We start from the raw sequence: 27,131 nt of genomic DNA on the forward strand, positions 1-27,131 counted from the left end.
TTGATTTGTGATTACATGTTTTTTATCAAATACTTTGAATTGATTTGGAAATAAAGTTTAGCTTTACCTTTATTTGTTTTCAATATTATTCTTATTACAATGTACATTTAAAAATAGGGTCTAGATAATTTTCTAGACTCTAGAAAATTAAAGGATTGTGGCATATTGAGGGATAATTTATATAATTGGTTGAAATCATGCATGAGAAGTCTCCCTTTACCAGAAATTCAATATAAAGAAATATAGACATATAATACAAGTACAATTCAAAAGGAGGAATGTGTATTTGCAAAAATGTGTTGTAATCTTGGACAACTTTCCCCTCTATCTAAATGTGGATTTGTTAGATCCTAAGTATAACAATAATATATGATGAAGAAAATACCCAAGTCTAAGAGATTCCACTTTGAACATTTATTAATGTGAATGGGCCTATATTTTAGACCCCAATCTTATAAATAATAAATGAAAATTTCAATGAAATTATAGACCACTCACTATTTATTCAACTGAATCAAACTATGATGTAGAATATACCGATTTAAAAAACTATATTTTGATAGAATTGTTCTTAAACTATAGGCTATAACAAACAAAAAGCAATGCTTATGAAACACTTGAATGTATGTCCCAAACTGACATTTTTTTATTTAAATTGGTTAATTATTTAATAATACTACTTGCAGTAAGAGTCAAGATAATACCATATAATTCTTCTACTCTAATTGTTTCCAGAAAAATCAATTGTCTAGTCATGTGACGTAAATGAACCTTTACACTCATAATTTAAAAATCAATTAATCAATATGTTAAATCAAAATATTTACAGAGTAGATGGTCTACTGAACACAAACTAATCATTTTGATTTTCAAAAGAAAGAAATTTGACTCTTCATGTCTGTTTTTACTACACATATCATGAACACCGACGTCAATGAAAATTTGATGGCAAAACGCCAAAATGGTATGTCTACCACTTAACTTTTTAGGTGAACAGCGCCTCCGCTTCCACCAACATGCCCCGATGTTTCACCGGGCAGCTAGACCGATATCAACAGGGTTTTGTAGACCCAAAAAAAAATCAAATTCCTGGTTCAAATTATGATAACTCTGATGAAGTCTCACTAAAAGTACGTTACATCGTTCAGTCTTCTTATGTAATGGAAATGATGACATACATATACATTGGATCGTGGAATGGTACTAAACATGAATATAATAGACCAGATTTGAAAAGGCCGGTACCAGAAAAACAAGTCGAGTACCGGAGGAGAGAGGAAAAAAGAAGCGGACTTACCCGAAACTGGACTTTGTCTCGACATCACACACCATCTTGTTTTCCACTGAAAGGAAAGAAAAATGGAGAAATGTTAGATCCAATCGTAATGATCACTTAGAACAATCCAAGAAGATGATTTAAAACTCTTACCTTTCTCCCTTGCCGGATTTTTACGGAGCACTCCAGAAGGGTGCTCCGTGTGTCGGCCATCTTACTATTTGCACTAACCATAACTCATTGAACCGTACGCCATAATCGCACCACAATAGCAAGCCTCTCGCGCTCCGATTTTTTTTTTGACGAAAACAACTCCCGAAAAAAGAGAGGCTTTTGTTGGGTCGGGGTAAACAACTTGGTGGTTCGCTTGAGTCATGCCATATTATTCATTAATTTCTCACGATCCCAAGTACTCAGGGGCGGCTATATACAGACATTACAAGAACAAGAACAATATCCTCTTTAGAGTCTTTGGTATTTTATTCCTATAATTCTTTTCTTTTTATGTCAGATAAACTTATTGATTTGATTTAATTGATTCATAGTCAATGTTAAACAAACAAACATAATTATACATGGAGATTCCCAATTTTATCCCTATGTATATATTACATGTATTACAATCTAGAAAATTGACAAATAGGCCTCCAGGCATTCATAAATGACATTAATCATACTTTATTTTGTGTTTCTGAATCGACCAAATAATCGAATGACATGAATAGGCCTGAATAATTGATTTTCCATTCAAAATTATGCAATTTTGATTATTGTTCCCATAGGCATAGTATTCTCCGTCGTCTCATTTAACAATATAGATCATATAATTAAAGATATTTATTAAATGTAATCTCTCTTTTCGCCTTCCTTTGTTTTTTTTCCCCAACAACATTTTTCCTCATATAAAACAGCAACAACAACCTTGTTTTATCTTTTAAAGTTGACTTATCACCCATTCAATAATTTGTGGGTATATTCTTTACTGCTTTGATTGTGATCTTTTTTCTTCAGTTCTTGTAAAACAGAATATGTGTACTTTTATATCATAAACATAAATAATAGCGCAAATTATAAAGACTATGGTCAGGTTATGATCAATTCGTTATTTGCAAATTGTTTTTCTGGTCAGTGCTTGAAGTTCATGGATAGAGTCTGGCTTCCGCAAAAACGATAATCCCTCTTTTCACGGTTTTTTTCTCCTTGACAAAAAACACACTAAAATGCGGAAACATTGTTTCCTGGAATGTTGTGGAAAATAGTGATCTGAGTTGACATAATAACATGTTCAAATATAGCCCCACCTTGCCGCCTCAGTCTATTTCTGTCGTGTACGTCTCTCTTCGTCTCTCTCCTCTCATTTTCATCCTCCGTGTTTCATCCATTCTGTCTTCCCTTCTGTATCTTTCTCTCCCATCTCATCAATACCTTCTTTCTATTCACACACTGTCCTCCCCCTACTCTCTCATTTTATTTATTCATTTTTTGTTTCCCTTAATCCCCCTCTTCGTCTTTCTTTCTTTCTTTCTTTCTTTCTTTCTTTCTTTCTTTCTTTCTTTCTTTCTTTCTTTCTTTCTTTCTTTCTTTCTTTCTTTCTTTCTTTCTTTCTTTCTTTCTTTCTTTCTTTCTTTCTTTCTTTCTTTCTTTCTTTCTTTCTTTCTTTCTTTCTTTCTTTCTTCCTTCCTTCCTTCCTTCCTTCCTTCCTTCCTTCCTTCCTTCCTTTCTTTCTTTCTTTCTTTCTTCCTTTCTTTCTTCTATCTTTCTGTCCTTTCTTTCTTTTGATCATAAGTTCTTCCTTCTTTAAATTCTTCCTGTCATTCCTTCTCCAGTTACCACATCTCCAGATTCATCACTAGCGTATATTGACACGTTAATTAAAAAAAAGATATATATATTTCGTCGGGGGAAGAGGGGCAAGGGGAGGGGGAGGGGGGTTAAGCTGTGCATATATTTCCACGAAAGAAATTGTATCTTTTTAGTTATGTTGTCTGATTCTGGTTTTCCTCAACCACCCCACCCACCCCTGAGTCGATTTTACCCATTTCAATTATTCTGAAAATTATACATGCATCACTGGCGGACAGTATGGAGGCGGGGGCGTGGACCCCAACAGATTCCACGAACAAGAAAAAGAAAGGGGAAAGGGAAAGGGGGAGAAATGTGATATTATTTTATGAAGATATGTCAAACTATATCTGATTAGATTTTCATATTGAAGAGGTGTTTGTTGTTTTTTAAATGTAAAACATTTGCCCCATACACCATGTTTACCCCCCCCCTCAAAAGGTTTTGGCTCATTACGCCACTGAAATTATTTTTCTTGAAGACCAATTTTCTTGTGACAGTGACCCCCTTAATATTATGAATGGCTCAGCCCCTACTCCCTACTGGATGAAGATGAAAGAGATATTACGAATTAAAATCACATGTTTGGATTGGTAAAACTGTGACTTGACCAGTTCATTTTCAGTTCATTGAACCATAGACCTGAACAGTCAATTTGGCCAGTGACTTTTTGAACCCTGAAGTTTTTGTTTTATTCTTCCTCATTTCTGCCAAAAGAGGGAGACATTCAGTAATGCGAAAGAGCGTGATGAAAGTTCTGACCAATGAGAGCTGAGTTTATGCTGCAGAGCGACCACTCACAAGTCTCCCCACGAAAGGTGCCTGCGCAGTGATGAAAAGCGCTGGGTAACAGGTGCACACAAACTAGACTGCAAGGCTGTGTGCGTTCTGCTAGATCTCGATTTGCGCCCATGAAGATGGAGATGAGATCGCAGTAAAAATAATTAGACTTGGTTGAACTTGTTCTTTTTGATACTGTTAGTTGATTTCAAGGAACCTAATACATAAAGAACAAGTGGAATGCCTCTGGCTGTCTCACCTACATCACGCGATTCAATATAGCAGCAGTGCTAACTTTGAAAACTACTATAAAATAATAATTCACAAAAAACACCATTCATATAATGATACAATACTACATTCATTGACATTTGACCTTGATCATGTGACCTAAAACTTGTCAGTGATACTTGATTACCCCTATATCCACACTTTATACACTATATCTATAAACTTTGAAAGTTGTGACAGCAATCTAATAATTACCTCTAAAATGGCCAAAGTTCAATGACTTTAAATGACCTTTGACTTTGGTCATTTGACCTGAAACTCGCATGAGATGTTCAGTGATACTTGATGACTATTATGTCCACGTTTTATGAACTAGACCAATAAACAACAGAGTAATGATGGTAACTCAACAACTACCCCCAACATGGCCAAAATCCATGACCTTTGACCTTGGTCATGTGACCTGAAACTCACACAAGATGTTCAGTGGTACTTGATTACTCTTATGTCCACGTTTTATGAACTAGACCAATACACTAACAGAGATATGATGGTAACTTTCAAAGTTATGATGGTAATTCAACAGATACCCCATTATGGCCAAAGTTCATTGACCTTTGACGTTGATCATGTGACCTGAAATTCGCACAGGATGTTCAGTGATACTTGATTACTCTTATGTCCATGTTTTATGAACTAGACCAATAAACTTTCAAAGTTATGATGGTAATTCAACAAATACCCCCAATTTGGCCAAAGTTCATTGACCCTAAATGACATTTGACCTTAATCATGTGACCTGAAACTTGCACAGGATGTTCAGTGATACTTGATTACTATTATGTCCAAGTTTCATGAACTAGGTTCATATATTTTCTAAGTTATGCTGTAATTTCAAAAACTTAACCTTCGGTTAAGATTTGGTGTTGACGCCGCCGCCGCCGTCGGAAAAGCGGCGCCTATAGTCTCACTCTGCTATGCAGGTGAGACAAAAATTGGAATTCTTGTTCATCCCCCTTTTTTCCATCCAGCCCCCCCCCCCCCCATTTTGATGCATTTGTGATTTTGATTATTTCAAAAAGAAACTGCATGGAATAGAAAACAGCTGAGAAAAGGAACAAAAAATAGGAGCCCATTTTTATAGAATATTGTGCTTTTCAAAATGTAATAACAGGGCCTCACGTAAGCTCAATCTTGAATGCATGTAATTTTCCCTCAGAACTCGGTGTGTTACTGTAATGCACATGACTGGATTCTTTACGAAATATTATTATATGGTGACATCTAAACCTACGTTTATAACATTGGCTTGCCATTATTTTATTTTGTATGCATTAAGTTATGATATAAGTATGAAAATAAAAAGAAAGTTAATAAAATGCTAAGTTGATTGGGAAAAATTTGTATTGAAAATAAAAATACCATTAATTTTAAATGGGATGTAATTTTTTCTCTTTCAATGCCATTCTTTCCGTAACTTTTATATATTTTTCTTCCTCTTGTCTGTTCTTTGCTCCTCATTAAAGGGGAATCCAACCCAAATAAAAACTTGTTTTATAAGGGAAAGAAAAATCATACAAGATGATAGGTGAAAGTTTGAACAATATTGGACAAACAACAAGAAAGTTATGAATTTGTAAAAGTTGTAAATATTGGTAATCACTTTACCCATGGAGACTTCAAATTGGCCCCATATGGGATGTCATAGTGATGTAAGGCAAGGACTACTCTTCCATGTACTCCAATACATATTCTGGCTAAAATGTCATTTTTCCCAAAAGTTTTATTTCAAATTATACTTTTCTTTCATGAGGACATAAAACAATATACTACCTGGGTTATATTTAGATTACTGCCCCAGGGGAATGGATACTTAGGAGAAAACCACAAATCCCTGATAATAAAATACACAGCCTATGGGAAAGTTGTCCTTGTCCCTTGTCATAATTTACTTACCCAGTTGCCAATTTGAAATCTACATAGTATTAGTGATCTCAATTTTAAAGCAGCTATAACTTTTTTGTTGGTTGTCCGATTTCTTTCAAACTTTCACCATTCTGTTTAATTTATTTTTCTCCTTCCCAACACAACATTTTTTGGCCAAGGCTGGATTCCCCTTAAATGGTTGGCGGGGGGGGGGGGGGAGGGACAGAGGGCAGCTCCCCTAGTTTGTTTCCTAATTTCTATTTTACAACATCCTCCAATTTCACTTTGGAAAATGCAAAAGCACCCTCACGACATGCTTGATCGCTTTGCTCACTCACTTTTTAGTTTCTTATAAAATTTGTTTGCATCTTGCCCATCCCCCTTGACAAATTTACTGTATTCTTCTTCTTTCTCTTCTTCATCTTCTCCTCTTCTTCTTCTTCCTCCTTCTTTCTCCTCTTCTTCATCCTCCTCCTCTTCATCTTTCTCCTCCTTCTTCTTCCTCCTCTTCTTCATCTTCCTCCTCCTTCTTCTTCCTCTTCTCCTCCTCCTTCCTTTTCTCCTCCTCTTTTTCCTTCTCACTGTCCATCTTCCCATCATTCTCATCATTTCCACTACTTCTCCAAGGCTGAGATGTTTTCAAACAAAAAAACAAACAAATAAACAAACAAACACTCCATTATTTGTAAAACAGTAATCATTTATTATGAACTTACTTACAGACCATTCACTGAGATAAAAATTCTAATAATTCCATCTTACAGAATATTCTACAAATTTTGGCCAAACAACAGAACATAAAAACATAACCATTATCGATTCTGATTAAATAAACTGACGACCATTTTTAGAAAAAAACAATTAGCTTACACTCTATCTCTTTATTTACTATTTATTGTGATTTTCATCATTTACCTATGCCATAATCTATTCTAAATTTTTACAAGGTCTGTTGAAAAGCAGTTACGGACTAAAGAGATCACTCTGGGTAATTAAACCAGGAACGGAAAAAATAAATGAATAAGAAAATACAACCCAGAAGAACTATATGTATCTGTTTTCCCCAAAGCTAATACTGTAGTTTGCTGAACTTATTTCTATAGCCATAAGATATGATTGTAATCCGAACCAATGATGAATATCATGGAGATATCAAAGAACATGTAGTGTGAGGATGCGTATACATTTCCAACTTCAGGGATGTTACCATGGAGATCAGATATCTCCATGATTCTACAATTTACTTGAATGATGGGAATATTAAAAACTATTAACTTGTCCTGTGTCTGTTTCAATCCTACTTCAACCCCCCTAAAAAAAGACCTGCATGAGGCTAAGCTTTTGGCCACAATAAATGTAACTTTTCTATTAATTTTTCAAAAGTAAATCTTATGGTAATACACAAAATCACTTCAAATAAATATCTTAAAAACACACACATATCTAATGTATAGAATTCAATTACACAACTAGATCCAGAAGAAAATACTAGTATACATTTATCAATAAATAAGTAACGCTTATTTATGAAGCATGCTCTGAGGAATAAATGCAAACTTGACTTGGTTTACCTAATCTATATACCTGTTAAGTAGTTCGAATTATGTAATGGAAATATACAAGGCAAATAAAGGAGAGGGAAGGAGAAGAGAGAGAGAGAGGGGGAGAGAGAGTGGCAAAAGACAGAAGTGGGGCTTAAGAAATGGAGGAATGGGGAAAGAGAGAACAAAATAAACAGAGAAGAAAAGGAGGACACTATTATGTTACCTTTCCCGCTAAATTGTTCAATTATTTAATATATTACCTTTCCGTCTCATTTGTGACCTCAATATTAATCATGCCATGTCATATACACAAATACTAATTGCGTCATTTGTATAATATAACAAGTACTGAAAACATAAAAAAACATATACTCTTATCATTCCATAATATATTACTTGTACAGTACATCCTAAGTAATTCAGTAGTCATTGCTTCACAATGAACGTGATCTAACTATGAATTTTAATATCAGAATAAAAAAGAAAGAAGCTAAGTTTGCTAGTAAATTGTACTAATTTTACAAAATTCAACAAATATAATAAATTTGCTGATTGAATTCTTTGACAATGCTATTGAAAAATAGAAGGGTAGAAAGGTTGTTGTCAGTAAGGAATGACAAAGTGACCCATTATTATACTACTGTATTCATACCTGAGATAATTAAAATTAAGCAGTCTAAAAATAAAGCGAGCAGTAGCAAACATGATATATATTGGCAAACTAACCTACTATCTCAACCACTAATATTTACAAATAAAATTTTAGGACAGAGTACCATACCTGTCATGGAAGAGAAACATAGGTAAAATAAAATATTTTCAGATAGTAAATGCACAAACCACCACTTATAAATTGATGTGTTGCAAACTTTAAAAGTCACAAATGTGATTGTATCAATTTTTTACTATTTAAGGGTGTGTTCAATGTTGGTTTCCAAATTTGAATGGAAACATGAATCATGATTGAAAACGTGATTACAAAACGCTGATATGAGAAACAAAGGGTGTGTTGTATGTCCTCCATTCCTGGTCCTAAACGTAAACATCTTTCAAATCATGATTCAGAGGAAAATTTAAACTTAAAAAAAAATGCGTTTGTAAACGTGATCATCTCATATCTTACGACCTTCACCATCGAGAAAACGATATTGAACATGATTGAGTTTTGAAACGTCTTTAAATTTGCTCTTGCAGTGGAAGCCTACACAAGCAGGTGCCAGAACTGATCTTTCTTGTGATGAGTCACACTAGGCACTAAAGCTGCGCTAACGAAAACGGAAAAATTAAAGACTTTATATCAGCTTTATATTTTTGATACTTAACAGTGCACTGCTGATCGTGTTTGTGTTCTGTGTTTTGTAATTGAGTTTTCAATCATGATTCATGTTGCTGTTTAAATTTGAAAATCAACACTGAACACACCCTACATTTTCCATAAAAAATGCAATCATGATTAATGTAATTGGATGATATTTAATCAATATGTGACCCATTTAATGAATTATATGAAACAAATATCACAACTAAATACAACTTGTTTACACTTTTCTGCATTTTCTGTAAAACATTTCACTATCAATCTCTATAGATGCGTAATAAATCGAGATGAATAAAGCTGAGAGAACTGAGAGACCAATATTCAATTATGAGTTGAAACAATAATAATCAACTGGCAGACCAAACAAATACATGTAGCCACTAAAAAATGGAGGGGGGCAAAAATAACAACTGTTAAGGGTGATTAAAAATTAACTTAAGTATGCCAGGCTTTCTATACCATCCGAAAAAAAACCTGTTATAAGAAATTCCAACAACTGTCTATAAAAAATTTCAAAACCGTAATTTTTAGAATATTTGCACACACCTTAGATAACAGTGTTAAAGGGGAATCCAACCCAAATAAAAACTTGTTTTTGTAAGGAAAAGAAAAATCAGACAAGTTGATAGGTGAAAGTTTGAACAATATTGGACAAACAACAAGAAAGTTATGAATTTTTAAAAGTTGTAAATATTGGTAATCACTATACCCATGGAGACTTCAAATTGGCCGCATATGTGATGTCATAGTGATGTAAGGCAAGGACTACTCTTCCATGTACTCCAATACATATTATGGCTAAAATGTCATTTTTCCCAAAAGTTTTATTTCAAATTATATTTTTCTTCCATGAGGACATAAAACAATATACTACCTGGGTTATATTTAGATTACGGCCCCAGGGGAATGGGTACTTAAGAGAAACCACAAATCCCTGATAATAAAGTACATGTACATGGCCTATGGGAAAGTTGTCCTTGCCCCTTGTCATAATTTACTTACCCAGTTGCCAATTTGAAATCTACATAGTATTAGTGATCTCAATTTTAAAGCAGCTATAACTTTCTTATTGCTTGTCCGATTTCTTACAAACTGTCACCATTCTGTTTAATTTATTTTTCTCCATCCTAACACATCATTTTATGGCCAAGGTTGGATTCCCCTTTAAAGTAAATTTTGGCAGGAACAGCTTGCCATATTTTAACTTTAGTCAGGCTTGGTCACAGTGGAAGATGCAGCTTACACCTTGATGAACATTAAACAAAAGTAATATGTAAACTCAATTAGATCTAAAGACAATATTTCATGATGGTTTGTTAGCACCTTAAGTTCTCCCACTGTAATGTAACAGTGGTGTTAAAATCTACATCATCAGTGTCTACAGAGAACTACACCAATCACTTCACACCATAGTTAATTCATGGGTGTTAGATACACACATTGGTATATCATAGCACATTCCATCTGTTGTCTTTTAACACTATTAGGTGTTTTGTTCATGGTGTCTTTTAGAATGTGGTCCCCTTAGAACACTGACCGGTGTTGTTCTTATAAAACATCATAGCATTTACAGAGTACATTCCCTTTGGCAATTAATTGTATGAATCTGAAAAACCACTATGTTACAAAAGTAATAAGATCATTGAATAGATAGACATTGGTGCCTATTAACTTAGGAAAGACTATTAATATATGTTTTTAACTGCATTTGGTGGAATAAATCAAGGTTTAAAAACAGAACTTTAAGAAGAGGGCAATCTTACATTACTTAAAAATTAATTGTGTTTCATATCATACATTCTTTCACTTGAAAGAAATAAATATGATTTTTTTCATTACAAATCATTAATTTCCACTGATGTAATTTTGACAATTCATTGAATTAAACACAAGAAACCTTTACAATACAAAGCACTGGATGCTATGAAAACTTCTGGAAGCAAAAAATATTCTCGTGCACAGTGAAATAATAATATATTAACTTTGAATACAAGAGCAAGCTAAATAGAGAAATAAATCTCAAACACACATTCTTAACGCAACATGGAGAAGGCAAAAGATGACATGGCAATGAAGAAATTATATTTCGAATTAAAATGAAAGCAACAGCAAAAAAATAGCACTATATCAATACAAAAACCTGTACATGATGTAGTGTTGCTCAAATATTCGTGAACCCCACCAGAAAATGAACATATTTAATGTGTTCCGAGCTTCTGCTATGTTTTAGATATTTAATTGTGAAGTCAGGTGATAAACTATTACATTAATTAAAGTTTGTCTCTCTGGGCCCGCCGAACGCTGTAGTGTTGTTGTTTACATTCAACACTCGGCATGAAGGAGTACATCTGGTGGGGTTTACAAACTTTTGAGCACAACTGTATATTATGTTGATTTTTTTATTTTCTATGGACACATTTATAACCAAATGCATATTAATCACAGGAGCATTTTTGTTTTGTTTCTCAAGCTAGCAAGTGCTGATATCTAGGAACACAAACACAAAACACATTTCTTGATCCCGCCTGCATGTCCAGTTGTGTATGGGACTGTAGGCTCTCTGCAGGTTTTGTCAGCACTGGACAGAGTGGCTTGCCATAGCCTATAACCATAACTATCTATTGTACTGATAAAAGATGGTCCGTATTCAGAACTCGGGTTTAATTTAAACTCTGGTCTAAAGTTGTGGATTAACTATGGACAGCCAATTCTGACACAATCCTCTAACAGCAGAGTTTCAATTTATCAGCTCACTTGACACCCAAATCATTCCTAACTGTCTGAGAATGATGTTTTTTGCTTCCCATAATTAAAGAATGAGGAAAGACCACAGTAAACATCATCTGCTATAATCTTCAAAGGGCTCTACAGCCTATCTCGAAGATGAAATCATGAGATCATACAATGTAAATAAACAAAATGATGACATTTGTGCGTTTTTTGGTTTCCCATAATTTCACCACAGAGAGAGACCATGATCAAAGTTAAACTGAGCTTGAGAAAACTGGGTTACAAATTCAAAGCTTTGGGAAAGCTATTAAAAATATGTTTTTTTTAAGGAAAAAGATGAAGAACTTCCGAGACCCGTCTGAAAAAGAGCTGCAATAGATTAAAATAAATTCAAACTGTGATTGATAAGGACTGATAAGCGCAAATTGCAGCTGAGACACCACGATCATCCAGGACGCTACTTAGTTGGACAATCGATTACGTCTCTACCCTTCTATATAAACGTTCCTTTTATATTACTAAGGAAAATAACAGAACTAAAAGGCAGTGGCTTGTATTGCAAATCAAAATACTACTAATACTTCATTACTTCTAATGATAATGGCTACTCATACTCGTACCCTGGCTGGCGAAGTCATCACAAACAAGACTTGAGTTTCACAGCATTTTCTTGCAAGAGATTAAATAGTTATTTTTGACAAAAAACTTGTGATTTTAATGCAATCATTGACATTACATGTACCTCTTCATAATGAAACAAACATATAGAACATAAGAGAGTGAATACTCATTGTATTGACAATTGTCTAAATGTTCACATACCTTAACAAAAAAAAAATTAGGCAGGAAATGAATAGAATTTCATTAAATTCATAAAAAATGAAATGGTAAGAATGAATGATTTGATACTACATTTTTAAAGATATAAATTGCACAGATTTGATGCCTTACTTGTAATCGCTTTTCATTTCAACAATCTATATATGGAAGTAACTCTACAGGCATTTCAAAATTTTCACAAGCAGTAACATTTTGAAATATTTTTTTTTTACTGATTTCAGCAACAGTGTAGTGCTACATGTCTATTGAACCAATTCTACCTGAAGCTGTATCGCCTATTTCTAAGATTCAGTAGATGTCTTTAGAATTCAAATTCACTTAATAAAAAAAAAATCGATTAAGGGAAAAGCATATGTAAAATCAATATTGAATAACAACAATAATATTAATATGCAACATATACCACTTACTACAATGTTTCTAAGCGCTGCATACTGATATCCCGGCTTTAGCATGGCTACAATGGGTCAGTTGCATAAAAAGTAGCAATTGCTTTTGCTAGGCTTTTGCTTGATTCCGTATGCATAAAAATGAGCAAGCAAATGCTTTTGCTAGTAAGTTCAAGCAATCGCTAACAGACTGCTAGCATTTCCTTGACGGTTAAGCTATTGATAAAAAGCGTATGCATAAAGCGAGCATTTCGCTTGTGCGTTTAAGCACTTGCTTGGGTTTTTTCAAGCTCTGTCAGAGCAGCTTGAGTGTTTGCTTGATCAGGGTATTAATCATGTTTATGCACCTGAGAGAGAACCCCAAGGTGTACTGTAACCTACATGTCCTTGTTTTTCTTAATATTGTGGTAATAAATTTGTAATAATAACGATAATCATAATAATGATATGAATGCAACTTTAAAAAGTTGCCTTGTAGCCACTCTGCAGAGCACAAATTATCGTTGATATTATTATCATTATTATTAATTATCATTATTATTTCTATTATTACTATTAATTATCATTACTATTATGATTTATCATCATCATCATTAGCCTGGCTGAAGCCCCACTGCAACACCCTTCGCAGATACAAACATATCAGGAATGAATATTCCTAACAGCTACCCTTTTACCTCACCTGGGTTGAGTGCAGCACAATGTGAATAAATTTCCTTCTGAATGACATTATGGCTAGGTTTTGAACCCATGACCCTCTCTTTAAAAGGCATGAGTCATAACCACCAGACTACAAATGCTAATGATGAATATCCACAAAAATAAATAATATAATAGTCATCAAGTGATCTCATTGGCAATGGTGCACATTTAGGTAATAACTAAGAATATACATGTAAGGGGTCTTATATGGGCCTACAGTAAGTTGATAATAACATTAGCTTCTTCCTAGAACTTAGAAATCTAATTTTGTAATAAACAATAAAACGGTCACAACTCAACAACCATTCTTTGACAATATGGGGAACATGTTTATAAAAGAATTGCACAGTTTCTAGTGCTTGCGGATATCGCTGGTGCTACACTACCATATAAGGGATTGCAAACATCATTTCTTGGGATGGAATATCAGCTTCCTTGTCAGCATCGACATGTAACAAGGCATCTGTTTCTTGCCTATCATGCGTTGGTCTAAGCAGCGTTCCACGGCACGTTGCGAGATGAGTTGATTGACTAGAGTGAGGATCTCGGTGAATTCCATGGTTGTACCGTGAAGAGCCAGCACCTTGGCGAGAGCTTGGATGTACCACGAGCCGTACGCTGTGTCTCGATGCGAGTAGTAACCTAAAGAATCATGAAAAATTGTAAAATGATTTATAAGGTTTAACTTTAATTTGATAATAATTTTGTAATTGCTTGTTATTTTATCTTGTTCAAGATGGCATCTCCCTATCCTCTCATTTTATCAAACTTTATCTTCCCCTCAATGGCTCCAGTTTCCCCTTTAGAAATCTCAAATAAACACAAGATTAGACCTTGCAGATTATTATTTTATTTCAGAATACAGACTGTTTGATACAAGGTTTTTGCTGCAGTATAAGCTGAAATGATGAGTAGACCTTGCCTTATATCAAAAATATCTACCCATGAAGGAATCTTTAAAACTATGTTTACTACAATGCTAATATTGACCTCTAAAGATCCTAATTATTAATCTAAATTATGATATATGACATGAAGGAAATCAACTAAATCCATCCATGAAATAGAATATCATCCCTAGCGGCCACTGGCAAGGAGACATAATTAATAACAAACAATAGTTTCATAGTGCCGCTTCAACTTCAGAAAAAAATTCTCAATGTGCTTTTAAGAAATCTAAGAGGGAAAGGCGAAAGAGAGAGAGAGAGAGAGAGAGAAAGAGATATAGGGAACAGTTATTCAAATGCCTGATGATACAAATCAATAGGAAATCAGGTTGCTCTTTATGGAACTTAAAATCAATTAATTACCTTGTACGACTGAGTATGATAAGAGCATATCTGCTGCTGCGGGGATAGTTGGTCTGGTGCCGCTATCCGTTACAGTTACCCATTCTTCCTCTGGTGCAGCGGAATCTGTAACATCGGGGGGCTCTACACCAATCTCGTGTCTCTCTCCTCTACATGCCTACAGAAAAAAATGAATATTAATGGTATTTTTCAATCAAAACAATGGAGCAAGAAGGTGAATATTCTACATAAAAAAGCCAGAAGTTGTATATTCTACATAAAAAAAATCATCACCTTCTACATCATTGAAACCGCCATCACCATCGCCTTCATAGCCATCATCATCACCAATATCATGACCAATCATCATCATCTTGACCAACACCATCACCACTACCACCAACATCATCATCACCAATATCACTTCCAATATTATCACCACCACCACCACCACCGTCGTCGTCGTCGTTGTCATCACCACCACCACCACCACCACCACCACCACCACCACCACCACCACCACCACCATCATCATCATCATCATCATCATCATCATCATCACCACCACCACCACCACCACCACCATCATCATCATCATCACCACCACCATCATCATCATAATTAACATCATCAAATATTAAAGTCACCAAGAACGAGTCACTGCTTTCTGCACTGGGATGTTCATCCATCTCTCCATTATTTCTGTCGTGACCACGCTTTATTCTTTACAAGCTCCTGCCTGATCCATCTTCTCTTCCACCCTACTTCCAGACCTTGAACCCTTTTCACACAAACTATTTCTTTTTCAATCTACTTTTTTTCCTCACCCATTTTCTTTGTAGCCTTTTCCACAAGCACAATAATTATATTTGATTGTTCACCTAACAATCCATTCAAAATCAATGGCCAACTTACTAGATTAAACCATGAATCATTCAGGGGATTTCACAATGTTGCACACAATCACAATTTTTGCCCACAATCGCACCACCAATTGTGAAAGGGGCTGTAAATAAACATACCTGTATTAAGAATAACTTTGGCTTTCCTATAAGAGTTGGGCATTTCTCCCCTCTGAAGAACTCAAAGAGCTCTTGTAATTCCAATGTTGAGTCCCTTGCGTATATGATACCGTCATCTCCATGGGTTAAGAACACGCACATAAAACAGTCGTAATCAGTGTGATCCTCTTTAGCGGCTGTTGAAATCAGAAAAGTAATATTCTGTTTATAACAAACTTGGTGACTAGAGTATTCATAACCTTTTCATATTTATTCATTACATGAATACATTAAAATCAAATAATGGTGTGCTGAAAACTTCCTCAAAAATATATCAGAGGTTATGAAAGTTAAACCAAGTATTTACAAGCAGTATACATATGAGGAAGCTGATGATGTAAACTTAATACATTCACTCCCTTACGTCTTTTATTTATTAAAAAACTTCTCTGCTTATTTATTTATTTATTTTTTATCTGATACTGTACAAGCTCTCTATATTCATTTATAACGACAGCATTTACATGTACATGCTTTAATAATGCCTGAGCAAAATACTGTATCAATACCACAATTTTCAGTTCTCTAGATACTCTGAATGACAAAAGTTGACTTCAGAAGCGGTACAGCCCCGCTCGCAAGACCCCCGTTACGAGACATCCCAGTTCCCCAGCCCTGCCAAAATTGTCAAGCGCGAGCACCGTATGCGAGAGGATGCATGCGCCGCTTCGCAACTCCCTACACATAACTAGTAGCCGCTCCATGCATGGCTAGCGCATGCACAGCACTATACAGTGCCACGATCCCGTTCGTCCGTAGACCCTGTTTTTCACACCGCGCGTTATATATTTAGTTCCCAAGACCCCGTACTTTACCCTTTTAGTCAGTTCCTTATTCCGCCATGTCAGAGTTTTGTGAGGCACACCCCCATCAAAAAATAATTTGAGTGACCCCCCCCCCCCCCCCCCGGCTCTGACAGACCAATTAAAGTGTGGTTCATCCAACAACTACTACTAATGCCACTACTGTTGAGTAATTGATTTGAGTCTTCAAAACACTCTGCTGGAAACCCGTTAATTTTTAGAGTTTCCCTGAGTTAAGATCTAGAATGGATTTAATCATTTCTTATTGCTTTGAAATAGTGGATAAGAGTAAAAACATATTGTCAACAGTCTTGGCAGATTCCTTATACCAATAATAGATACAAGTTTCACAGGAAGTAAAGTTTCAAATAAAAATCTTTGACCCCTTATATTTCCTTTAAAAAATGAAGATTATCTTACCGAGTTCAAGATTCCTTCGAAGCTCTTTAGCCGATGCATCTTGGAAGACCAAGACCTGAAATCCTAGTCGTCCTAGATGAAGCTTGAGATTGTCAACATCATGGTTAGTTCCTACTCTCTGGTTCATTCCAGTACGCCAGTCAAAATTTTCATGATTAAAGATAACGGCCATGCCACGTTTCTTGTGGTTCATATTGTAGTAGAGTAGACGGGTAGTGTCTTCATTTGTCAATGAGTCCAGAAAACTGTTTATGTAAAAACAAAAATACAAATACATGTAGCGATAGACACTTGGGTATGTGTGTGTGTACATTTGTGACCTGCCACCCCAAAACCAACAATAAGTCAATCAAAATGAATATTGAGATTTTTATTGAGCTTGAAATTTACTTCCTAAGCTTTAAAGTGATATATAATACGTTAAAATTGACCAACAATAACCATTACAAGTACTTGATTGAATGCAGAGGAAATTCAGCAAGAGCTTAAAAAATAAGGAGAAAACAAGGCTTGAAGTTTGGGTTCACTCAAGCATGAGATGTGCATACATGTAATCTGAGTGAAACTTCCAAGCACTCCGAACAAGTAGTGTCCTAGAAACTCTTGTATCTTTTCTCGTATTCAACTCCACCACTTCAAATTTTCACAGTATGAAGAAGAAGAATTGCTTTTTCAGATAAGCTATTTTTAATTTTTTTTTTTTTTTTAGACTAAATCACTATTTTGGCTCTTTGCAGAGAACCTTACCTGGCGACTTATTGGTGGTTTTGGGGTGGTAGGTCACATTTGATTTTTAAAATTTATTTACGACCAAGGATCAAGCTTACTTATTTTTATCCAAAAGAGGAGACCCAGAGGTTGTAACTTACATAAAGCTGGATTCCAGGCTAAGTAAAATTATTGGGCCATATGCGTTTTATGCTTTCAATTTCACGGATGGCATAATTATGACATAACCTAGCATTTTATGCATTGAACAATGATTTGGAAAGAATTTCTTTGAGATCAAAGTGAACTGCTATAATGTCATTAAATTATGTTACATTATAACCAAATGCTGTGGAATAATAAAACTGTGAGAAAACTGAGTATGCTGAAATCATCAACCCCAAAAATATATAAGGGAACATGGCAGAGACTCCAACCAATTGTTATTTTCAACAATGTGGGGGAGAATTGCCCTTCGCCCTTGCCACCCCCCATATATTCTTTTCACTCTGCTAAAGATGGATCTTTTAATAATTCTAAGCACTACAATATATGTGTATTAAACTTTTTTTGCTGGAGATATTTTAAGATACCTTTGTAAATTGTTTTTTAAGATAGAGCATGAATCATTAAAAAATGCCCCTATAAATAAAGGATCTTGAACTATACCCTGGGAATCTAAAGGTTTCTTCCTTTGAAGATCTTTCTCTGGTCCTGCTGGCGTTGTCATGGAGGAGCGCGAAGGGTGATCTATGTGACCCTCTGGCATCCGCTTCTATACCATCCGTCTCCTCAGGAGGTGACGCAATGGCTTGATCGACCTCTGGTTTATCCATTGATGATGAGTTCTAGCTCAATGAATGTACTTCAGTTCAATGAACGATTTCTTGTTCAGGAGTTCTAGTTCAATGACCGAGTTCTACAGTAGTTCCGATTCTGATGAAATCTAATGAACCTATATCAGAAATGGGTATTATCCAATCCTTTATGTTTCTCAGTATACCTGTATGAATAAATTGACTGAGAAAACAGAAGAATATTGTTGAATATTGAAGAACTAGTGGATGATGGCTTGCTTATTTTGCTACATCCATTTTTTTCCAACTCCATTCACTTTGTACGGTGTAGAATTTACATAATGTCACAACAAAAGAAAATTGTAATTTTTCAATCTCTATTTTTAATGTAGAATTTAAGTAAATGCACCCAGTGTCCACAGCTTCGAGAATGGACTGGATAAGTATTGGAGATGTGAACCAGTGAAGTACAAGTTTGACGCTTACCCGGCACCAGGACATGATCCGGCTAACCTAGGCTAAAGCCTAAGAGACAGAATTTGGAGCTGAATACAGAGTCTTAGACTACATTCAGACTTCAGAAGCATCCATAAATAAGTAATAATTAAAAGAATTCAATTTACTTCAGAGCCAAGATGATGAATAGCTGTAGTGTGTAATGCTGATTATTCACGTTAATGGAAACTGACAATAACAAATCAAGGGACAAGGCGCATTTGTCCCCAAGTCTAACTATAGGCACTTCAGGTGAAAATTAGAAAAGGCTGTTTCCAGCATGTTTGATATGCCCACAATGAGGCTCAATATCTACGATTCACAAAACTGTTTGAATTTTCAAATTCCGATATCTAGAAGTCGAGTTATTGTCATCTTTGTGATACAAAAACAGGGCTTTTTGTGGACAAAAGACGATTGCAAAATCTTATTATTCTCTTTGTTTTGGGAATGGCACACTTATAATACATAGCTTATGGGGAATTGTACAAGCTTTTTATATAAATCTTAAAGTACTCAGATTGATTTGGCATATGATTTCTTTGGTTCAAGGGCAACTACCCCTGGACAATTACCCCCCCTGCCTCCCGGACAATTACCCCCCCCCTCCCCGGACAACTACACTGTACCCCTATCCAAAAATCTACGCCTAACCCTATTTCGGGGGTAATTGTCCTGTGGTAGGTCTGTGCACAGGGTAAACATGACTTGATATGGATTTTTTGTTGCTTGAATATTAGAAATTAATTTTCAATGAATATAATTTGAAATTAAAGAAAGAGAATTAAAATAATAATCTTAGGATTTTTAGAAAAAAAATAAAGACAGATTGATTTCAATTGTCTATTATCTCATTATCGTCTCATTATTGTTATTGTGGTCTCAATAATATTATTAAAATTATTACTGTCTCATCATCCGTTTCATTATTGTTGTCCCAATTATTATTATTATCATAACAATAATTATTTTTGTTTCATTAATATTATTGTCTAAATAATTATTACAATTATAATTACTATCATTATAATCATTTCATAATAATAATTATTATCGAAATAATAATTATTATTGTCTCAATAATTATAAGGCCTTTAATTATAATAACTATAATTGTGATTAATTTTATAATTATAATTATAATAATTTTTGTAATAATAATTATTATTTATGTCTTATTAGTATTACTGTCTCAGAAATTATTACAATTATAATTACTTTCATTATAATTATTTTATAATAATTATTATTGTAATGATAATTATTGTCTCAATAATTATAAGGCCTATAATTATAATTACTATAATTATAATTATTTCTATAATTATAATTATAAGAATTTCTATAATAATAATTATTATTGATGTCTCATTAATATTATTGTCTCAGTAATTATTACAATTATAATTACTCTCATTATAATTATAATTGTTATCATTATAATTATTTTATAATAATAATTATTAATGTAATAATAATCATTATTGTCTCAATAATCATAAGGTTTATAATTATAGTTACTAGAATTATAATTATTTTTATAATTATAATTATTTTCATAATAATTATTGATTTCTTAACATTATTGTCTCAATAATTATTACAATTATAATTAATATCATTATAATTATAATTGTTATCATTATAATTACTTTGTAATAATAATTATTATTGCAATAATAATTATTTTTAATATTGTCTCAATATTTATTGTCTCATTATTACTAATGTCTCATCATCACTATTGCCTCATTATTGTCTTATCTTATTTTTTCATAATATCTTCAAAATAATGATTAACACCATAACAAAGGTCCATAATCAGATATCAAATTCATGAAACATATCTCATACATGTAAACCTATTTCTAAATTAAATTCATGAAAGGAGCTCTTTGTGCCATTCAGTGGCGTACCTAGGATTTTTCACAGGGGGGGCAAAACCGTCCGCCAAAAAATTTGACAAGCAAAAAAAAAAAAAAAAAGGTCTTCAATCACAAATGAAGGATTTCGTACCAGAAAAAAATTTGACAAGCAAAAATAAAAAAAGAGCTTCAAGCTCGTCAGGGGGGGCAATAAAGGTCTTCAAGCTCGTCAGGGGGGCAAAAAAGGTCTTTCAAGCTCGTCAGGGGGGGCAGACTGCCCCCTCTGCCCCCCCCCCCCCGTAGGTACGCTAGTGGTGCCATTAAAAAATATGACTTCCATTAACAATACCGTATTCCAGACATTCAGACACATTCTAACAAAAAATCACAAATCAAACAAAATTCTTGAAGTTTACTGCCAGTTTTGCTCTTAACACTTATTTCACATGAATTCTACAAAATTATTTTCAAAATAACAATTCAAATTTCATAAGTAACAGAGCTCAAATCGTAATTTAAAAAAATATACAACGGCAGAAACATACTGTGTCTGAATACCGAGACTAATCTCGAGCCCATTGCAGCGGGGATGACGTCACTCACAGTTGTTCGTATACGCTCAAACCAACCCTGCTCGATCGGCCGAGTCAGATTCACAAACACCTCACAACACTCAAAATTGAAGTTCCTTTCCGCTGGCTCTTTACGAACCAAATTCAATTCAACTAGCACAAAATGTTCTCAACATGCTCAAATAAAATTTTATTACTTACCGAGTTTAGTCTTTAGATAAGATCCGAAGATTACGAGAAGGCGATTTCAAGCAAAGAAAAATTAATACCTTAATATTAGGCACTTCAGGTGAAAATTAGGAAAGGCTGTTCCAGCATATTTGATGGGCTCACAATGAGGCTCAATATCTACGATTCACAAAACTGTTTGAATTTTCAAATTCCGATATCTAGAAGTCGAGTTATTGTCATCTTTGTGATGAAAAAACAGGCCTTTTTGTGGACAAAAGAAGATTGCGAAATCTTATTATTCTCTTTGTTTTGGGCATGGCACATTTATAATACATAGCTTATGGGGAATTGTACAAGCTTTTTATTTAAATCTTAAAGTACTCAGATTGATTTGACATATTGGCATATGATTTCTTTGGTTCAAGGGCAACTACCCCTGGACGATAACCCCCCACCCCCCACCCTCGGACAATTCCCCTCCCCCCACCCCCACCCACCCTGGACAATTACCCCCCCCCCCCCGGACAACTACACTGTACCCCTATCCAAAAATCTACACCTAACCTAACCCTATTTCGGGGGTAATTGCCCTGTGGTAGGTTTGTGCACAGGGTAAACATGACTTGATATTGATTTTCTTTGCTTGAACATTAGAAATTAAGTTTTCAATGAATATAATTTGTAATCAAAGAAAGAGAATTAAAATAATAATCTTAGGATTTCTAGAAAAAAATAAAAACAGATTGATTTCAATTGTCTATTATCTCATTATTGTCTTGTTATTATGGTCTCAATAAAATTGTTGATATTATTATTGTCTCATCATCGTTTCATTATTGTCCCAATTAGTATTATAATTATAATAATTATTATTATGATAATTATTTTTGTTTCATTAATATTATTTTCTAAATAATTATTACAATTATAATTACTATCATAGTAATTATTGTTATAATTATTTCATAATAATAATTATTATTGAAATAATAATTATTATTATAAGGCCTATAATTATAATTATGATTATTTTTATGATTATAGTTATAATTATAATAATTTTTATAATAATAATAATTATTGATGACTTATCAATATTACTGTCTCAGTAATTATTACAAGTACAATTACTTTCATTACAATTGTTATCATTATAATTATTTTATAATTATTATTATTGTAATAATAGTTATTGTCTCAATAATTATAAGGCCTTTAATTATAATCATGATTATTTTTATAATCATAATAATTTTTATAATAATAATTATTGCTGACCTTTCAATATTACTGTCTCAGTAATTATTACAATTATAATTACTTTCATTATAATTGTTATCATTATAATTATTTTATAATAATTAGTATTATTGTAATAATAGTTATTATTGTCTCATTAATTATAAGGCCTATAATTATAATTACTATAATTTTAATTGTTTCTACAATTATATTTATTTTAATTATAAGTATTATTATTATAATGATTATTATTGATATCTCATTAATATTATTGTCTCAGTAATTATTACAATTAAAAGTACATCATTATAATTGTTATCATTACAATTATTTTATTATAATAATGATTACTGTAATAATTATTATTGTCAATAAATACTAGAATTGATGTCTCAATAATTATTACAATTATAATTATTATCATTATAATTATAATTGTTATCATTATAATCATAATAATTATCATAATTGTCTCAATGTTTATTGTCTCATATTATTAATGTCTCATCATCACTGTTAATTGCCTCATTATTGTCTTCTCTTACTTTTTCATAATATCTTTAAATTAATAATTAACACCAGAACAAAGGTCCATAAATCAGATATCGAATTCATGAAACACATCTCATGTATGTAAACCTATTTCTAAATTAAATTCATGCAAGGAGCTTTCTGTGCCATTCAAAAATACGACTTTCATTAAGAATACCATATTCTAGACATTCAGACGCATTCCAACAAAAAATCACATATCAAACAAAATTCTTGAAGTTTACTTGCAGTTTTGCTCTTAATACTTATTTCACACGAATTCTACAAAATTATTTTCAAAATAACAATTTGATTTTCATAATTAACAGAGCTCAAATCGTAATTAAAAAAAACATACAACGGCTGAAACATACTGTGTCTGAATACCAAGACTAATCTCAGGCCCAACGCAGTGGGGATGACATCACTCACAGCTGTTCGTATACGCTCAAAACAACCCTGCTCGATCGGCCGAGTCAGATTCACAAACACCTCATGACACTCAAAACTGAAGCTCATATTCGCAAACTCTCTACGGACCAAATTTGATTAGAATTTCACAAAATGTTCTCAAATATACAATTTTATTACTGACCGAGTTTACAAGGGATCCGATGATTTATTACAAGAAGGTGATTTCAAGCAAAGAAAAATAAATACCTGAATATTAGGTCCTTCCCTCGCATGAAGGTAAGTAAGACTCCGTCTTGTATATTTCCGATGTTTACCGAAGATGTACGAAGCAACCGCGGGAATTTTTGACCAATCAAAATCAGCGGAATAAAGGAAGAAACTGACTCTGTCTTTTCGAGCAATGCCGAATGCAACTCCAGCGCTCGGCCAAAGTGCCGAGCGGAGCGAAATGTGTGTGTTAGATAGGCGCTCGCCATTCACTGCAATGCAAAAATATACGTCTAGCGCTGTGTCCGCGCGATCGCCCGCCCGACTGAAGTGCCTATTAATATTAGGTCCTTCCATCCCACTATGGTAAGTGAAACTCCGTGTTGTTTATTTCCGATATTTGCCGAAGGTGTACGAAGCAACCACAGGAATTTTTGACCAATCAAAATCAGCGGAATAAAGAAACTGACTCTGTTTTATCAAGCAATTCCGAATGCAACTCCAGCACTCGGCCAAAGTGCCGAGTGGAGCGAACTGTGTGTGTTAGAAATGCGCTCGCCATTCACTGCAAAGCAAAAATCTACGTCCTGCGCTCTGTCCGCACGATCGCTCGCGCGAGTGAAGTGCCTACAAAGTACAATTACAAGTATGGCAGTGTATCCTATTGCCGGACACCTTTATTTCAGTGCTTTAAAAATGACAACTAGAGGAAATACAATCAAGAAAAATTCGCACTTGCTATTCTAAATATTATGAAAATTATGAATATGGTAAAATTATTTTATATTTACCAACCATTTTCTTTGCATCGCACTTGCCGCATACCCCTCCACGAAAAACAGTTATTTTCGTGCGTGACAAATTACATCATGATTCCGGACGCGCGCCGGACGGGTAAAGATATTCTTGATTATAATGATGTAAGAACAAATTTGTGTGATTTTTTCTTCTTATATCATTCATATCAAGAGTAAATTCTAAGTTTTTGTTTCCTGTTTTTATATCGATTCTGAGCAGATATTGGTAATAAATTCGTGTTTGATAACTTATTTATTTTTTCTTGTTAGCTGCATGTTTCATGGAACTTTCCAATATTATGCTCGTTCGTATCGTGACGCTCATCAAGTTCTATCGATGCGCTGCCGATCGTCGACGGCTCTATACTCACGGTAAACCTCGCGCACGGGTACCTTGAGAACTAGCCGTCGACGATCACCCACAATACACCACACCTCATCATTCGATCGAAGGAGCGGACGAGATTGAAATTCGGCAGATCAGACCCGTATTTCCGTTAGAAAATATATCAATTGTTAATGCAAAACTATGTTATTTGATATTTTAAGCATTTCTGTCATTTTAGAGATAAATAAGGTAAAAATTTGATTTTTTTCGCCTTGTTTTTGCAATCCTGTTCTGTGTATTGCTCTGTGAAATTGAATTGCGAAGTCTTACGGTACGAAATTGTTTTCGAACGCAGTAATATGCGCGTCCGGAATCATAATAGTGTCCGGTAATACAATACGTGACTATACAAACTAGATTAGAACAAGAGAAAATAAGCCAAACATTGCCATCCTTAGTTCACCACACAGGGAATAGAAACAGAGAACAAGGTTATATCAAAACCTTGTTCATTGAATTATTGCTCAGTGAGTGAGGCCGTCAGTCACTCGTCTCAAGACTTACTTGTCTCACTCTCAGATAAAGTCACTCAATTAAGCTAGATGCAAACACAGAGATCAATGAGTGGGACTGATCAAGAAATTCTAAGTACCGGTACTATATCTAGCTATTCTCCAACTGTAAACTGTCTGTCCGTGAAGACCGAAATTGAATTCAATATTTAATCATTCCATTGATAAATTTGGGAGTTATTATTGTGACTTTATAAATCATCAACTGATAATAATTAATTACCTAAATTCTCGCAATACCCCGCAGTGATTAGTCACATTTTTCCGAAATTTGTCATCGCAAACTGAAAGTTGAAGGAAGAAGATGAGTTTATCTAAATTTCTAGGTATTGATGGTACTTCTGAAGTTTAAAATGAAATTGAAAAAAAAATACATACAGTTTTATTATACTTTTTTTTTAAATTTAAGTATGTAATACTTTTCCGGCGAAGGTCCACCGAGCTACACCTTCCCAGGGGCGGCGGAGCGAATTTGAAAGTGTAAAGGGGGGGGGGGGGGTACAGGGAAAAAGTGCATTTTTTTTTTTTCGAAGAGGCACTATCTTAAAACAAAGAAAACAAATGATTTATTTACAGTGGCATGTAGCCAAATATTTTGAGGCGGCTAGATATGTAGTCTTAGGTTAAATTTGTCTTACGTTAAATTTATAAGATTTTGAAAATTTTGACATTTTTTAAAACGAAAATCCAATTTTGTGATAGATTAATTTTGACATCATAAAAAAAATAATATCATATTTCACCCATCTCTCTTTCTTTATCTTTCCTTTCTCTTTTTTTTCTTGGTCGTGAAAAATTAGGGGGGGGGGGCAAGATCCCCCAAGCCCCCCTCCATCTGTACACACTGCTTATCTACCCCACTCACATGACTCATGAAACTTAAGGCACGTATGATTATTACAAGTTTTTCCTTCATAAGTAGTAACTTTTAAAATTTAGAATATTGTTTTTCTTGTTCGAAAGGGAAACTTGTTAACACATAAAACGGGTCCTTTTCAGGTGAAAGGGGTACAGAACACGTTTGTGAGGGGTACTTTTCTTGGGTAAAAAGGGCACCGATTCGAGAAAAGAACTTACAAGAAGGCAAGGGCGCACTTGCTCACACATAGAACGGGCCCTTCTCAGTTGAAAGGGGGACTTCTAGAACACGTTCGTGACGGGGCACTGATACGAGAAAGGGCGCCTATTAAAAGGCATAAAACGGATCATTCTCAGGTATATTAAAGGGGCAGAGAACACTTTCGTGAGGGGCATTTTTCTTGCGTAAAAAAGGGCACTTTT

The 27,131-nt window shown here is 34.1% G+C and overlaps 1 protein-coding gene across 4 annotated transcripts; it reads right to left on the bottom strand.

The window, feature by feature from the left end:
* Nucleotides 1-10,758: 10,758 nt before the first annotated feature.
* LOC129281989 (caspase-6-like) lies at nucleotides 10,759-26,305 on the bottom strand. 4 transcript variants are annotated; one of them, XM_054917922.2, is made up of 6 exons: nucleotides 26,074-26,176; nucleotides 18,529-18,879; nucleotides 17,152-17,396; nucleotides 15,890-16,065; nucleotides 14,889-15,045; nucleotides 10,759-14,220 (listed from the first exon to the last, which is right to left on the bottom strand). In XM_054917922.2, exons 2-6 carry the CDS (start codon nucleotides 18,693-18,695, stop codon nucleotides 13,985-13,987), a joined length of 981 nt encoding a protein of 326 aa, XP_054773897.2. In that variant the 5' UTR covers nucleotides 18,696-18,879; nucleotides 26,074-26,176; the 3' UTR covers nucleotides 10,759-13,984. The 4 variants fall into 4 exon arrangements, with proteins under 4 accessions (XP_054773897.2, XP_063968955.1, XP_063968956.1 ...); XM_064112885.1 differs by having other exon boundaries at nucleotides 18,529-18,814; nucleotides 26,074-26,174; XM_064112886.1 differs by lacking the exon at nucleotides 26,074-26,176 and adding an exon at nucleotides 26,270-26,305 and having other exon boundaries at nucleotides 10,876-14,220; nucleotides 18,529-18,814.
* Between the last annotated feature and the right edge of the window lie 826 nt (nucleotides 26,306-27,131).

Source organism: Lytechinus pictus, chromosome 18, assembly GCF_037042905.1.
Source record: "Lytechinus pictus isolate F3 Inbred chromosome 18, Lp3.0, whole genome shotgun sequence".
Classification (NCBI taxonomy): domain Eukaryota; kingdom Metazoa; phylum Echinodermata; class Echinoidea; order Temnopleuroida; family Toxopneustidae; genus Lytechinus; species Lytechinus pictus.